The 16,328-nt window shown below is 41.1% G+C and overlaps 1 protein-coding gene across 4 annotated transcripts in view; it reads left to right on the forward strand.

Annotated features, from left to right (window-relative positions):
* The window catches only part of coro2ba (coronin, actin binding protein, 2Ba), a 50,426-nt gene that overhangs the window by 16,255 nt on the left and 17,843 nt on the right, over window positions 1–16,328 (forward strand). For 2 of the 4 annotated variants that reach the window (XM_061739591.1, XM_061739583.1), the window contains exon 2: window positions 10,769–10,969. In XM_061739591.1, coding sequence (XP_061595575.1) covers window positions 10,769–10,969 — 201 coding nt within the window. Of the gene's footprint in view, window positions 1–7,736; window positions 7,868–10,768; window positions 10,970–16,328 lie in introns of those variants that run through there. The other 2 variants (XM_061739601.1, XM_061739612.1) reach the window with 2 other exon arrangements.

Here is a 16,328-nt window from a genome sequence, read left to right on the forward strand (position 1 = left end):
ACAGCACACATTTTGCCTTGCCCTATCAATAAAACATGTGTTACTAATAACATTGACAGTGGCTCTCTTATAGTCAAAGGTCCCAGTAAGCAATGAAAGGATTCCCAGAAACCGCAGCTGAACTATTCTATCAAATAGATTAGACTTTTTTTTGCAGTGGTATATTTCTAAAATCTCCTCTGTGGCAAAGGCTGAAAATTGAGGGGGTTTAGTGTGGAGATTATGCATGAACTTTCCATTGCTGGAAGCTGATATGCCCACAGCGTCTCACTACCACCTGTTACCTGGCACCCATTGCTCTATATGTATATGTATATATACGGTACTTGTGTGTGGTGGTCCTGCATGGCCCCTGCACATCTCCAGGGGTTCAGTTTGCAGCTCAGCTGCCAGGGTCTTGCAAGTCAACTCTGCATCGGGGTCAAACTCTCTATATATTATTCCCCTTGTCCATATAGGCTTTAAATAGGTTGTTTGTTAGAATCTCAAACTCAAAATCCTTTACCTTGAGAAACTCTACCAAGAGCACATTCTTTAGGTTCATTAGTCCACACAATCAATTCCAAAACTACAAGGCCCATATATAAGAATGCCCCCAAAATAAATAAATAGAGACTAGAATTAACTTTCATCATGGTGGTTGGACTTACCTTTTGAGGAAATCATTCGGTAACCCACAGCACACTTCCACAATAGTATTTAGTTGTTTTGTGAAACCGACAGGGATGCCTTCTGGTTTCCTCTCATAAAGTTTTGGGACTTCCCAAGGAGGAATCGTGTGAGGCCTGAGCTTCTCTGCACCCACAGCTGGTTGGGTTATGAATGACATTGTTTAACTTGCTTAAAGAACCCTTTTGGGTCTCATAATTAAATTTTGTGGACTTTTTAGAAGCTTTATTACTCTTGAGAGCCCTTTTTTGTGGGAATAATGTAATTGTTTTTATCCAGTACAGAAACAACGACTCTCTTCCGATCCAACTGTGTAAAACTGCATCGGTGCATTATACAGAGGGCATAGAAAGACATTTAAAAAAAACTAATCCAATTACAGTATCTCTTGCCTTAGGCGACAACATCAGACATTATATAAAGGTATTGTTTGTACTTTGTAGAGGAGGAGGGTTTGGTTTGATGCCAATTTCCTGCCTTCTCCAGGCATTGCATTACTGTAAATGACCAGTGATTCAACCTCCTGAAAGTTGACATGCTCCATCAGTAATCCTCAAAATGCAATATCTCAAAAGAACTCAAATCATAACTCAGTGACTTATTAATCATTCCAGAGCTGTATCTGTGCTTCTATTTCAGTGATGGATTTTAATAATCTGATCAAAGTGCTCCTTCATTTTAAGTGTCTTGGGCTGACTGCCATGGGTTTTTTTTTCTTTTGAGCCACCGCCAGAGGGATTTCATTTAAGACCTGATAAGATTTTTGTGCTGTGACATTAATCAACTTTTTCTTATTTTTCTTTTTCTTATTTATCTATTGTAAAAGTTTCTAAGAATCAATTACCAGAATCAATGTTTTAATCATCGTTATGTACCACCATTCTTCAAGCACGTGTTTTCAACGCATAAAATAAGGAATCCTCTTTGTGGTTTTACCTTTTCATCAGGAAAAAAATACATCCAAAGGCAATCATGTCAGAATATTGTTCGTTTAAGCAAAACGCTATGTGTGTGTGTGTGTGTGTGTGTGTGTGTGTGTGTGTGTGTGTGTGTGTGTGTGTGTGTGTGTGTGTGTGTGTGTGTGTGTGTGTGTGTGTGTGTGTGTGTGTGTGTGTGTGTGTGTGTGTGTGTGTGTGTGTGTGTGTGTGTGTGTGTGTGTGTGCTGAGCAGGTGGTCTGACTGAGGGGAGTTAATCTCTGTCTGGTAAGAGTCGTCTTTGCTCCTCCTCTCTGTCTGCCTCTTCCTTTCTTTAAATATTTCATCATTTCTCGTCAACCAGCTTGCCCTCTTTTCATCTATATCTTTCTCCTTATCTTGTCTTCTCTTTAGCCTTAACTGCCTCACCATCTCTGATTTTTTATCTGTAACTGCCTTCGTACTTACTTTCCTTACAAATCCTCTTTTATTCCTGTCTTCCCTCTGGATATTTCCTTCACCTTGTGTCTCCAACCCCCCCCCCCTCTGTCACCCAGGGTGTGAGGCCCAGCTTGCTTCATTATGCTCTAAAAAGCATGTGGCAGAAACTCCTCAGGGAAAAGGAGAGGGGAGTACAGAGGATATTATTAATTTAGCCCTTTTTTCTGGTTTTTGGATGAATGGCTTTTTAAGTGCAATTGGGGGAAAAATGTGCCTCTTTTGTGTTTGAATTGGAAAAATGATATGCATTAGTGAGAGGGATATAGACAAAGATTCAGCATATCAGAATATCTGGGAAGTAATATACATAGTCATTTATTTTACCTGGATGATGGCTCTGCCAGAGCAGATGGCCAAGTCCTTTTATTTTAAATGGATATACTCCAGGATGCCCACTCCTCCGTGTACTTGTGCATTGCTCTGATAAGAGCTCTCCTGATGAGTTCCTGCGTTTCCTTTGCTTGGGTAGTATGCTCTGTACAGCAGCTTAATGGGGCTGGCTTAACTCCTCAGAGCTGCTTTTAGCTGAGCTTTTTGCATCTCCTGCCATCACAGAGCCCTATCATCATGAAAACAAACCCTGAAACTCGTGCAGAATCAGCAATGCTTTCACCAGGCCAAGAGAACGAGCGACCGAGCAAACCGCTTTGTTGTTTCTGAGCTGTTAACTACGATGCATTCACAGGATTTCATAGTCTTCTTGTTACTGTAATATCCACACGTCCGTCTGATTGTGGAGGCAGAGTGAGCTCCAACTGCTTCTGTGACCTCTTTTCAACGAACTCAAATAAAAGCAGGCTCAAATAAAAGATTACCTTTCCAGCATTCCAGCACTGGACATCTGGAAAATTCAACAAATCTCCAGATGGAGTGATTCGGTTTTGGCTGCAGGTTCAGTTGTGTTAAATCTATTGTGTTCTATTTTATTCCATTCACCATTTATTCACAGCTGCTGTTTTGTGCATTTTTTGCTGTCCCTTTCCTTTATACAGCTGTCGGAGCAAAGCCATGTGAAAACACTAGCTTCTTGGTTTTTAGTGTGAATAGTGCCTTTTTCTGCATCAGGCATTATTCCACACTTGCAGCTGATGTGCTCCACAGGTTTGGAGTCTACTCCCCCATGGAAACTTGGAAGTACACCTTGCAATGAGACCAAGCCCTTCTTTATTGGCAGGTTATAGTTGTGTTATGATTTGCAGCAGTTGCCCCTCAGTGCTGCTCAGAGTGCATTGGATAAATATTCGTCAACAAATGACCACAAGTTTCTGTGGTGAACCTGAAAAGTGGAATCCAGTAGAGTTCTTCCTGTTGGAACATGAACATAAAAAATCAAAACACCCAGAAAATCATTTGACTTTAACTTTCAAAATGATTGGACTTTCCACTATAAGTACTATGAAATGTATCTAAGGATAATGCTTAATACATTCTGAACATAACAGTAGAATGAAAATATTTTTACATTAAAAGATGCTCTTTTAGCAAAATACATTCCTTCAGTCAAATCATCATTTGAGGTAACATTACATTGATAATGCAAATACATTACAGAAAGCTATTATATGTAAAGGAGGTGATGGTCCAAACCAAGAGTGGTTCTGCTGGAAGTCAGTTTTTGTTAAGATGAAGTTGTTTCTTTCCACCGACTGCAATCTATACCTAAGACACAGGATCGAAGGAAAGATTCAGAGGAATCTTGTTGGATCCTTAAAGGAGCTTGAGGCAGGATTGAGGCAGGATTTATGAAAAAAAATCTTAAATGTTTTAAGTTTTCTAGTAATAATGTCAGAGTTCCAAACCAAAACGAATGAGCCCTCTAGTGTATCTCTCCGTTGCCTTGAACAGGCTGTGTGCTGCAAAATGTGCTGCAATTCGGTCCCGAATTTCCCGCGCTGGGCTGCGGATGTGACGTCACATGACGCTGCATGCGCGTTCTCCCCGTTCTCCCGTGCCGGCTTCACTGTTGGCTGCAGTACCCCCAATGGCCGTCGTGGTGAAGGGTGGCGCTAGAGAGTCTCATTTCTTAAAAGGAGCCTCATGCTCCTTTAACTACACTGCACTTTTTATGAACTGGCACCAGTTCAATCAATTCAATTAAAAGGAACTGACTTCATTGAATTGTGTTATAAATGGATTTTAACAAACTGGCTTTCATTGGAATATGATTGAAATATAATGCTCCTAAAGTGAATGTCTTTACTTTGTCTTGCATTAAAATAGTCTTTTATTGCCTTTTGAATGAAATTAAATTGTGATCTAAATCTGTCCATTTAACCCCAAATGTCTTGTCAAAAGTGAAAATCTGTGAATCAAAACCCAGAATCTGTAACGAAGAAATCAAAATCTCAAACCGAGGGTGCCATCATGTTCTCGAGTTACACTTTTCTTTCTCTCCATCACTTCCAAAACCGTCGCTGTTTTCAAACTGTCTGTCTCGGTTCTGAGTGTCAAATCAGTGCCGAGTCAAGCCTCAACAGGAAGGCGGGACATAGCTCAAATCTAGTAGCTGATTGGCTAAGCGTGTTTCCTTCACAGAGGTTAGCTGTGATGTCATCAGCAAATCTATTAAAGACCTAACAACTTTATCACATATGATAAACCAGGGATGGGTATTAACATCTTACCTCACTTGCTGGTTCTCCGTGACCATGACAATGAGGTTTTTGGCACTCGGACGTTGACACAAGGCGCTACTAGATCTCAGCTACTACTCGCCTCCCCGCTGTACATTGACGCAGCGCTGATTTGACACTTGTTTCAGAATTGCAATGGCAAAAATGAAAAAGCCCAACTGAGAAAGAATGTTTCTTAAATGTCGATGGTTTTCAATCTGCTGGAGAGGAAAAAGAAGTATAACCCATAAAGATGATGACACTCTCGGTTAGAGTTTTTCTTTTCTTGGTTACAGATTCTGGGTTTTGATTCTCAACACATTTGGCCTTGAATGACACCACACATTTGGTGCTTTACAAACAGTGTACTGATTTAAATAATATTATAAAAAAGAAATGCTCAAAGCTACAACCACATTTACAAATTAGACTCTCAAATTTTATAGATAGGAAGAAATCAACAGAAAGTTTATACCTTTAGCATCATAGCATGTTTTGGCTTTAACCCCTATTTGTATCTTTTGCACTTTTTTTCTCAACACTTTACTGGTTTTTGACTGTGTCTATAGTGTTTTACCTGCTCCTCTTGCTTGCTGTAAAATACTCATCACATTGAAAATATAGACAAAGCTTAATGTTCTAAGATGAAGTAAACTTCACTGATAAACATCAGCGTTTGATTCTTAATGTCTCCTGAGAGCTTGTAAAATGCTCATTGATGCCTGAAAAGTTTCACCGCAGACAAAAAGCTTTTAGGACTAAAACCATTCCTTAAAACATTACCGTCACAGTTTAGAAAATATTGCAACAGTTTCAGTCAAGCTGTGATACTTCCTGTGTGACTCACATATTAAGAACCCACTTCACACTGGGGGGAAATGGGATATCGCTCCTTTTGTGAAATTTTCTCCTTGCAAAGATAGAGGGTCATTGAAATGAATTCAAAACATCAGTGCCAAAGAAAAAATAAACAACAAAGCACAGAACATGACATGATGGCTTGTCAGGCCTTCACTGTGTCTGAGTGACGAGACATGAGTGGCCCTGTGGATTTCCTTTCTGAATCTGAATGTGAGCTCAGATGGTCGCACTTCCTGCTTTGGCAGGAACAGTAAGAAAATCTTGATTGGATTAATATAAGCAATCCATTGGATTTTTGAATGGCTTTTATGGGATTCATAATAGGTCAGTATGCTGCCTTTGGCTGTGCATAGTTTGAGAATGGAGGACTTGTTTGGCTGCTGCTGGGAAGATAAAAAATGTAAGCCAAATGATATCACTGTTCAGTTAGCAATGGCTTTTTCAGTGCAGTTAAATATGTGTTTTGTTTCAGTTAAATAGGTAGATTCATTCTTTCGTCCTTCGGTTTGCTACATCCGGCTCAGGGTGAAGCCTTGGACAAGTCGCCAGTCTATCCACACAGACACAAATGAGAAAAACAACCGTGCACTCTCTCACGCTCAAATAGCTTGATGCTTTGGTAATTGTTGAGAAACCAAGAAACAAAGACCTGCTGCTATTTGCAAGTATGAAAGAGGTTTGAACGCCTTAAGAGAGACACACCGAAACTGGTTTGTTTAAAGAAGCAACAGTGTCTGGAGGCGATTAAAAAAAAAGCTCTTAACAAACACTCTTCTCTCGGGACTGCTGTTCCTTGCGGCCATGAACACTGCAGTAAATGTGTGTTGGAGCTAACAGACAACACATGCACGGACACAGAGGGGCAGAAATCAGCGCACCTGTGCACGTGAAGTCAGAGGCTGCATCAAACCTCTTTCATAGCGGTCCTGAAGGGCCTCATTCCCACTTCAAACATATTGACAATCATCAGGGGATGCAATTTTCACTACAACACCTGCCTTTGTGTATTGAACTGACCAGAGGCTGTTTGAGAAGCACAGAGACTTTAGGGGGTGTCAGAGAAATATTTTACACAACTGCCTCCCTAAATTATTATTATTATTATTATTATTATTATTATTATTATTATTATTATTATTATTATTATTATTATTATTATAACAGATGTAGTGGTAGTTGTTGTAATTTGATCATTAGTAGTCATGTATTTATATATCGAAAAAGTCTTAACACCAGTAACTGAATGAATTTCAACTATTTCAACTGCTAGCTGCTTTTTATTAACACACACTCAGAGAGTTTACTAAGTATAAATTAGATACAACAAGATAGTATCTATTGAACAATAGAAACAATTAAATTATAAATACACTTTAACAACAGAAGCCATTATCAAGTCATTATGAAAGGACATATCTTTACGAATTAAAAGACATATAAAAACCATAGATTACAGAAGAAGAAATAACATTTTATAGCCTGATATGAAATGTTTTATATCCATCAAAATTTAAAACCTGAAAGCCTTATTTTCTTTCATTTTCTTTATTTGTTTTAAGATAACTGGGTGTTATACAGCCTATAGTGTTGAAGGTGTCATCTGAAGACAGTTTATGTTTCATTGACTTCAGTCCATGGAGAGAAAGTCTTTATTACTTGTTGTTTTTGTTGAAATCGTGATCTTCTTGCTTTTGCTGCTATTGGATTTACCAAAACTGATCATGGTTGCTCGTGGAGCATGATTCTCATTGAAAATAAATCATAATAATAACTACATAAATAAATAATTGGAGTGAAAAATATAGTGATACAAGATTTAAAAAAGACAAGGATCCAAGGAGAAAAATGAACTTGAAAGAACAGTGCTGGGAATCAGCCAGCGAGTTCTTGTGATTCCAAACAAGCAGCGGGTGGGAGAGGAAAGAGGATAAATGGCCTCCACTCCAGTGCTGCTGCACTGCTGGAGCTGAAGGCCGAACTGCAGTGGAGACACAGAGAGATGCAGAGGGCTGGCTGAGTGGCAGGATGGAAGAGAGGGGGACGAGGAGGGAAGGGGGAGTGCTGGCCCTGCAGCTATCAGCACTAGTAGGAGGAGAAGAGGGTGGGAAGAGTGAGTGTAAAGGGGAGGGGGGTAGAAAAACATGAGAGAGAAGGAGACAGCAGACACAGGCCGACTGGTTGCATTCGAAAGGGAAGGAAGGAAGAGAGGAGAGCCTTGCAGCTCATTTATAAAGAAGGGTGGATGTTTGCAGTCTGAGAAGGCCACAGGGACTCTGTGACTGAAGTGTCACACAGAGGACGCTGGTAAGGTAAGGTGATGGCTTCAATAGGGAGCTTAGCAGGACTTTGAGGGCTTCAAATATGTGACATCTGTGGGACTCGGAGGAGGTTTCATACGAATCCAACTTGGCATGAAAACAGTCCTGTGGTGAAAATATTCAAAAGCAGAAACTGTCTGCAAAGTTAAAAAAGGCCTGCTCTGTTCAGCAGCAGAAGGAATCATCCTCACCACCCAGAAGTCTTGTGATGAGATGGATGCAAAGTCTTCCCTATGTTTTTGTGCATGTGCATGCCATTGCATGATCTGTGTGTGTTGTTGTGTTACAAACCCTCGTGAGGTAGGAAAGACACTCAGACAGAAATCCTCCCTGTGCCAGAAAACCATCACCAATGAATGAGCATCCTTGTAGAGAGGACTCAAAGCAGGCACGTCTCCTCTGTCCATCTCCTCCAACTGTCCCTCAGGCCACTTACTGCTCCTCTGTTCTTCATTAATTCTTTAACAAGCTACCATTATGCAGCCCATGCAGACATGGCCTCAGATCAGACGATATGTGTGCGAATGTGCTGAGGGTGAGAAGTTTGTGTGCTGCTCACTACAGATAACTCATTATTTCTAATTAAAATGTTTGACATAAAAAGATGTTATGATGGCATCGATAAAAGTGCTTGAAGTTTCAGAATTGAGTGTAAAGCGACCTGTTAAATTATTTATAAATGTGTGGCCTTTCATTGAATCTGTCCAGTTGTTTTGTTGTGTTCTTCTGACTTTGTAACACCTTAACGGGAACCTCATATTCTTCTAGGAAAACAGGTGTGCAACCAGCATGGAAAAATTGGACTTGAAAGCCTTTCGCAGGAATAAGAAATGTAGACTCAATCTTGTTTTATTGGTTTGGCTGTACAGAGAAAGTGAATCACAATAAAAACGGTGGGGAAAATGTGTTGAACCACTAATTAAAGCATTGCTTCAAAACGTACGACAAACTTTGTCAAAAGTTGTTGTGAATTATTTTTCTCCTCTAAATAGAGCTACACATGTTGGAGTAAAAAACACTACTTTGCTTAATCTCGCAGAACCAATTTATCAGCCAGTGGTTTAAGAAGCAAACTGAACATTTGAAAACAGAGCCATTAGAGCTGTCAGGTTTAAGATGCGAGCAGTGCGATCGCCCATGCTTGTGCAGCCAGCTGGTTGCCATTTCTCCAGTCTGCTTTGAGACAACAGCAACATGGTCGGAGGATGTTTCTATTTGCATCGTACACCACTCCCACCACCAGCAGCTCCGCTCTGTGGAACAATGCTGAATAGAGGATTGCCTGATGTCATCCGGCGCTGCTGCCACTGATCTGTTGGCACTCATGAATCTTCTCCCCACAGTTGAGACTGATAATAGTTACCATCAAAAGAGTTTCTGAAAATAATGCTCATAACCGCATCCTGTCTTAAAAAAAATGCTCAAAATGAGATTGTATTCATTAGCACAAAACTCCCACAGTCCCTGATAATTTGGCCAAGCCCACTAATAAGGAAAATCAAGTGGTCCATATGACGAAATAAACCACAAAAGAAACTCCCCCTTGAGTCAAATTCAACCAACTCCTTTTTTGTTTGTTGTGGTGACTTTAAACAATGACTACTTTTCTTCTTGGCTCCATGTAAAACACAGTACAGCCATAAACAATGAGGTATATTACAGTCTGCAGTGTGTAAGCCATTTTCTAATCATACATTTGGAGAAATTTTCTTTTTTGATGGCTTTTCCCTCCTTGCACATTTTATAGTCTCTCAAGCAACGTTAATAGTGTCAACACAGTTTTAGCACACTTCCCCCTTCTGAAGTCTCACACCCATCACAGGTTTGGATGATTTCCCACTACAGAATGTGCGACTGTTATCATATCTGCACAGATGGGACAGCCCACCCTTCGATAGTGGGTTCTGAGGATGCAAATGCTACATTCGATTTTACTGGTTAGCAGTGTTGTTTCATACTAAGGAGGTTTTCTGTCCGAATCCCAGCTGGAGCTTCTTATGCTTGGGGTTTGCTTGTTTTGCTTGTGCTTGCATGGGTTTTCTCTGACATGGGTGCTCTGGCTACGTGTATGTTAGCTAGTCAAATAGTCTCTAGGCCCAAAGGTACCCTGAACAGGACGATGCAGGTGTGGAAAATGGATATCATGCCAATAGCTACACGCTATCTACAGAAATAAGATATTTTCACCATCTAAGGTGGTTTTCTTTTTTTCTTTTCATGGTTAATTTCCACAGTCTATGTTAAAGGAAAAAAATGTAAACGCTGCTATAGAGTTAGATCGGCACCAAAAGCAGTGCTATCATCTTAAGTTCTGTGTTTCCCAACCCTGATCCATGTTTTAGATGTTTTTCTGCTGCAATGCACCCTGTTACAAATGACTTTGTCATTAACATACTTGTGCAGACCTTGATGACGAGCTGATGGCCTCCATTAATATGAATCAGGTCTGTTGATGCAAGGAGACGTTTAAAACACGAAACACAGGGGTCCTCATGGAGCAGCGTTGGGACACAGTGTCTCAAGCAGTGCAGTAGGAATAGGATCAAAAGTCTGTCTACTTAACTATGAGGTTTTAATTTTCCTACTCTGTTTTCCTCATGTTTAAACTGAACTAATTTTAGGTTTGGGTCTGTTTTCTTTCACACTTAACAATATTAACACTTTATCTAAGGCACTAGAATATTTTCCAGTATCTTTTGTTTATTTTTATGTGTATTTTTCTATTTTATTTGCATTTACTGTATGTCTTTTTAGCTTTTATATTATTTAAAGCACTTTGAAATGCCTGGTTGCTGGAATTTGTTACATAAAAAAACTTTCTTTGTCTTAACGTCAAGTGTAAGTATTTAACTTAGATTTTTTTGTTCTGTTTTGCTTTGTTTTCCTGCTCAGATGTCATGGCGTCCGACCTACCGAAGCTCCAAGTTTCGAAATGTTTATGGCAAAGTAGCCAACCGGGAGCACTGCTATGACGGCATCCCCATCACCAAGAACGTCCATGACAACCACTTCTGTGCGGTCAACTCCAAGTTCCTGGCGGTCGTCACGGAGAGTGCCGGCGGGGGCTCTTTCATTGTTATACCTGTATCCCAGGTAACACGCTCACTTTTTAATGTTTGTTGCTTTGTCAGCCAAGACTAGGATTGAAAGAGATTGTTCAGTTATTGCAAATATTTGGAGTTGTTTATATTTTTCTTTTGACACACTTTGTTGTGAGATAAGTGAAGATATATTATTACTGTGTGCACATGTACACATATTGTTAAGTCTAAAAAAAGCATTTTAGTATTTTGCCCAGGTACATTTTGATAGGTCATGTATTTCTGAGTTCCCCACCCTTTTCTTTTTTTGCACCATATCATATATCCCTTTTTCGAAACTTTTTCCCTGTAGCTTCATAAACTTGGCAATATTGCGAGCGACTAAACAGCACTGTAAGCTCTGACACTGGAGAGCTGTTTCCACACAAATGAAGCACAAACTTTAACTGCTTCTGCAAAGAGTGCCAGCTTTGAATCTCCAAGCTGACGCCAGCATTTTAACACGGTTGTGTAACCAGTGAGATCCACATAAAATCATTGTGGTATTTCCTATAAACATGTGAGAAGGTAAAAGGGAAAGTATTTCTTCGACATGGCATCACTTTATTTGGAGATAATTGATTAAACAAGAATACTTTTGATTTGAAGGACATCAAGCCTCAGAATCCCATACTTGGGATGTTTCACACAGAGGGTAAAGTCATAAGCTCTCACGTGTAGTTATGATACTGGTTTTATTGTGGGGAGGGTTTTATGATAATCAGTTTGTGGACCATATTTGGTCAGCAGGACAAGCATTTCCCGTTGGGTGCTGGTTGTTGGTGTGTTTATTTTTGCATCATTATGTCAACATCAGCACAAAAACAGTTATTTTTCGTAAAGCTGCATTTTCACAAAAAAAACACTGTTGTTGTGTGCATGTATTCTTAGCCTCTTGTGTGAATGTTTTAATTCATTATGCTTATTGTTGTAACTTGCAGTGGAGGGCACTTTTTTCACACAACTGTATGCATATATCCAAAGACATGCAATAAGTGCTTAGATACTTGATACTTGAGGCCTTTTATAATTCAGGCAAGGTGAGCACAGACTGTTGCTGCGTTGATCCAGGATACCACATGTCAAATCCTCCTCAGCTAGAGATTGAGCCCTAAATTGTGCTGCTCTGCCAAAGCCAGTGTGTGATTATGAATGACAGGCAAAATAGCTGTGTTCTTTATCTTTAAAAGAAGAAAATTGCATTTACCAATAATTCGTTTGAAAAAGTAGACTTAATATTGTCTGTTTTCACAGTTTAACTCAGACTGATGGATTAAATTAGTGGAGGCTGCAGTGCAGATAATAGTCAGAGGTCTCGAGGTATTGGAAACACACTTCTCTTAATTTATGAGATATTTTGCTTGGGGTTGTTAAATTTGAACAGCCTCTGTCAATCTGAAAGAGCTCCAGATAAATGTAAAGATATAATAATAATAATAATAATAATAATAATAATAATAATAATAATACATTTTATTAGCGCTTTTCGCGATACTCAAAGACACTTTACATTAGTAAAAATCTTAAAAGCAGTACACTTAAAGACACTAAAGACACTTTACAATAGTATAAAAATCATAAAAGCAGTACACATAGGACAATTACAAGACACAGGACAGTACATGAGGACACTACATGACACGGCACATTAATCACACATTAAAGGCTGTTCTGTAAAGGTGAGTTTTGAGATGGGATTTGAATGTTGGGAGGTCTGTACAGTCACGGATGTGTTTGGGGAGGGAGTTCCAGAGGAAGGAGCAGCGATGGAGAAGGCTCTGTCACCCCAGGTCCGGTGCTTGGTTCTGAGTGGAGGGGACAGGAGGTTGGCGTCAGAGGAGCGGAGGCTGCGGGAGGGAGTGTGACGTTGGAGCAGGTCGGTGAGGTAGCAGGGGGCCTGGTTGTGGAGAGCTTTGTGGGTGAGGAGGAGGACTTTGAAATGGATCCGTTGAGGGATGGGGGGCCAGTGGAGCTTCTGGAGGACTGGGGTGATGTGGTCACGGGAGCGGGTGTGGGTGAGCAGGCGAGCGGCAGAGTTTTGAATAGGGGTGGGACGATACAAGTAACTCACGATTCAATACTGTGGCGATATGTGGCCCACGATAACGATAATATCAATAACACAATAACACACAATATCTACAATATTCGATATATTTTGAATATATTGAAGACATTGAATCAATATATCACGATATATGTGACTGAAAAAGAAAAAATACCCATAAAAAGGAAAGCGTCTGTAGTTATGCGTTTATTCAATGCCAGAACTTCATACAATGTACAAAGAAAGTGCATTTGTATAGAGCCTCACTGCCTCCTAGTCTTGTAAATGTAAACACTGTACAGCTGGACAAATTAAAGTGCATGAACAATAGTGCAGTGACAACCGCGTAAGTACATTATGGGCCCGATTTACTAAGATCCTAAATAAAGAGTACTAAATTGCGTGTGCACTGAAAAAGTTTGCGCGTGCAGTTGTTGCGTGGTTTGCGGGTGATCAACTAAGAATGCGTGCGCAATTGATAACAGGTGCAAACCGCAGTATTTAAATGAGGTGTTGCGCGTCTTACGTTTGCGCCATGGAGAGTCTGGATGGAATGCACAGTCACAAGTCACAAGCGCAAAATGAAATTGAACGAGTTGGAGTTAGAGATATTAGTGGAAGAGGCAAATAAACACATTCATGAACTACAGCAAAGAAATTTAAACATTACCAAAAGAAACGCAATATCGGAAAAAAGCTGTGATAGAATAAATGCAGTTGGTAACACAAAAAACAGAAAAACGTCTGGTTTTTCATATTTCAATTTTAGGCACAGATCAAAAATACGAAATAGAAAAACGGGCCACAGGACCGAATTTGATTTTAATATTGAATTGGTCGGGTTTGCGTGAGCCGGCGGTGCTCGGCATGATCTGAGGAGAAAAAGACAATCAGACACAGAGAGCGCTTTGATTCATCTATTTATGAGTTAAGTTTTTATTCAGATGTCCACAGTATATTGCAAATATTATATATTATATAGCAAACACTGACAGTAAATGTGTGACAGACGGGACCATCATATGGCCGAAAGAAGAGAAGTGTTCAGAACAGCGCACAGAGCGCACACTACAGGCTGATTTATGGTTCCGCGTCACACCAACGCAGAACCGACGGCGTAGGCTAAACGCGGCGACGCACCCCGCCCGCGACCCTACGCGTCGGCTACGCCGTCGATTTAACGCGGAACCATAATTCAGGCGAAGCTGCAGTCTCTGCGCTGATCCTGACACAGCGGGACGGAGCAGATTTGGTCATGATGTTTAACCTGTGTTTTGTGATTAATAAGCACGGGTTTTAATTAAATGTAATTTACGAAGGATGATTTCACGTTCAATAAGATAAGTAATCAATAAAATACAAAGTTTTGGCACAAAGGCTTGGCCTGCTTGTGGGCGAGTGGAGGGGGGCACAATAAAATAAGTTGGCAAAGATATAAGGCGAAGAACTAAAGAAAAAGTGGCCTTTAATAAAACTTGTGCAACCATTTTTAAAATAGCATGCAGCAGAATAAAGACTCTCTCTCTGCGTATTCTTTGATTTTGGATGTCGCCTCCTTGCCACAATAACGGCAGCAGCAGATTAGCACCTTCCTTTCGAACGTATTAAATACAGGCGCAATCACAATACGCGCAATTACTTTCAGGCTTGGTAAATCTAATTGCGCGTGGTAAATGGAGCAATTTGCATCTTCCCCTCCCAGTATTTAGCGCGTTCTGGCGGGTACGCCCCATATTGATTATTTATCAGGGCAAAAGTACTAACTGAATTGCGTGTGCAATTTTGCGCATTTCAGAGACGCAGTCGTCTTTGCACGCTGTTAGTAGATCAGCTGGCACTTTGGTTTGCGGGTGATGTCAAGTTTGCACACGTTTTAACACACGCAAACCTTTAGTAAATCGGGCCCTATGTGTGTTGTAATAAAATATCAATATTTGCCGTCAGTTTATCGATTATTTATTGCAACAGAGAGTGCAACAATATATTGGAACATCGATTTTTTTTCCCCACCACTAGTTTTGAATGTATTGAAGTTTATTGAGGACTTTGGAAGATGAGCCGTAGAGGATGCTATTGCAGTAGTCGAGTCTTGAGGTGATGCAGGCGTGGATCAAAGTTTCAGCGGCGTGGAAGGAGAGTGATAGACGGAGACGGGCAATATTTTTGCGATGGAAGAAAGCAGTTCTTGTGATGTGGTTGACATGGTGTTGGAAAGAGAGGTTGTTGTCCAGAATAACTCAGAGGTTGCGGATGTGAGTGGAGGGGGACAGAGTGTCAACAGTGAGAGTAAAGTTGTGAGTGGTTTTGGTGAGGGATTTGGAGCCGATGATGAGCATGTCTGATTTGTTGCAGTTGAGTTTGAGGAAGTTCGAGTGCATCCATGATTTGATTTCAGTGAGGCAGTTCGTCAGGGTAGAGTGGGTTGCAGAGGTGAGGGATTTGGTGGAGATGTATAGTTGAACGTCGTCAGCGTAGCAGTGGAAGTGGAGGCGGTGGCGGCGGATGACGTTACCGAGGGGGAGCATGTAGAGGATGAAGAGAAGTGGACCAAGCACCGAACCCTGGGGGACGCCTTGTGACAGAGGGGCAGTGGAGGAGGAGCAGTTGATGCTGATGAACTGATGTCTGTTAGTGAGATATGATTTTAACCAGGAGAGGGCGGAGCCGGTGATGTTGAGAGATGATTCCAGGCGGGAAAGGAGGATGGTGTGGGTGATGGTGTTGAAGGCTGCTGTGAGGTCCAGGAGAAGGAGAATGCTGAGGTGGCCGGAGTCTGAGGAGAGAAGGAGGTCGTTGGTGACTTTGATGAGGGCTGTTTCTGTGCTGTGACGTGAGCGGAAACCAGATTGAAATGGTTCAAACAGATCATTGGAGGTGAGGTGGGTGTTGAGCTGAGTGGTGACGGCACGTTCCAGAATTTTTGACAGGAAAGGGAGGTTGGAAATGGGCCAGAAGTTGTTCATGGTGTCAGGGTTTAGTCCAGGTTTTTTGAGGGTGGGGGTGACAGCTACCAGTTTGAGGGTGTCGGGGACTGAGCCAGAGCTGAAGGAGGAGTTGATGATGCCAATGATGAGTGGGGAGATGGCGCGGAGACAGTTTTTTATAAATGTGGATGGGATGGGGTCCAGAGCACAGGAAGAGGTTTTCATGCCCACCATGAGTCTGGACAGCAGCGCTGGGGACAGAGAGAGAAGGGAGACAGGGGCTGAGTGGTGGAGGGGGGGGAGCAGGTGGGGAGGTGGACGAAGTGGTGGAGGTGGTCAGGTTACTGTAAATGGTGTTAATTTTGATATTGTAATAACTGGTACATTAACACTAAATAAAA

The sequence above is a fragment of the Cololabis saira genome, chromosome 2 (assembly GCF_033807715.1).
Source record: "Cololabis saira isolate AMF1-May2022 chromosome 2, fColSai1.1, whole genome shotgun sequence".
Classification (NCBI taxonomy): Eukaryota; Metazoa; Chordata; class Actinopteri; order Beloniformes; family Belonidae; genus Cololabis; species Cololabis saira.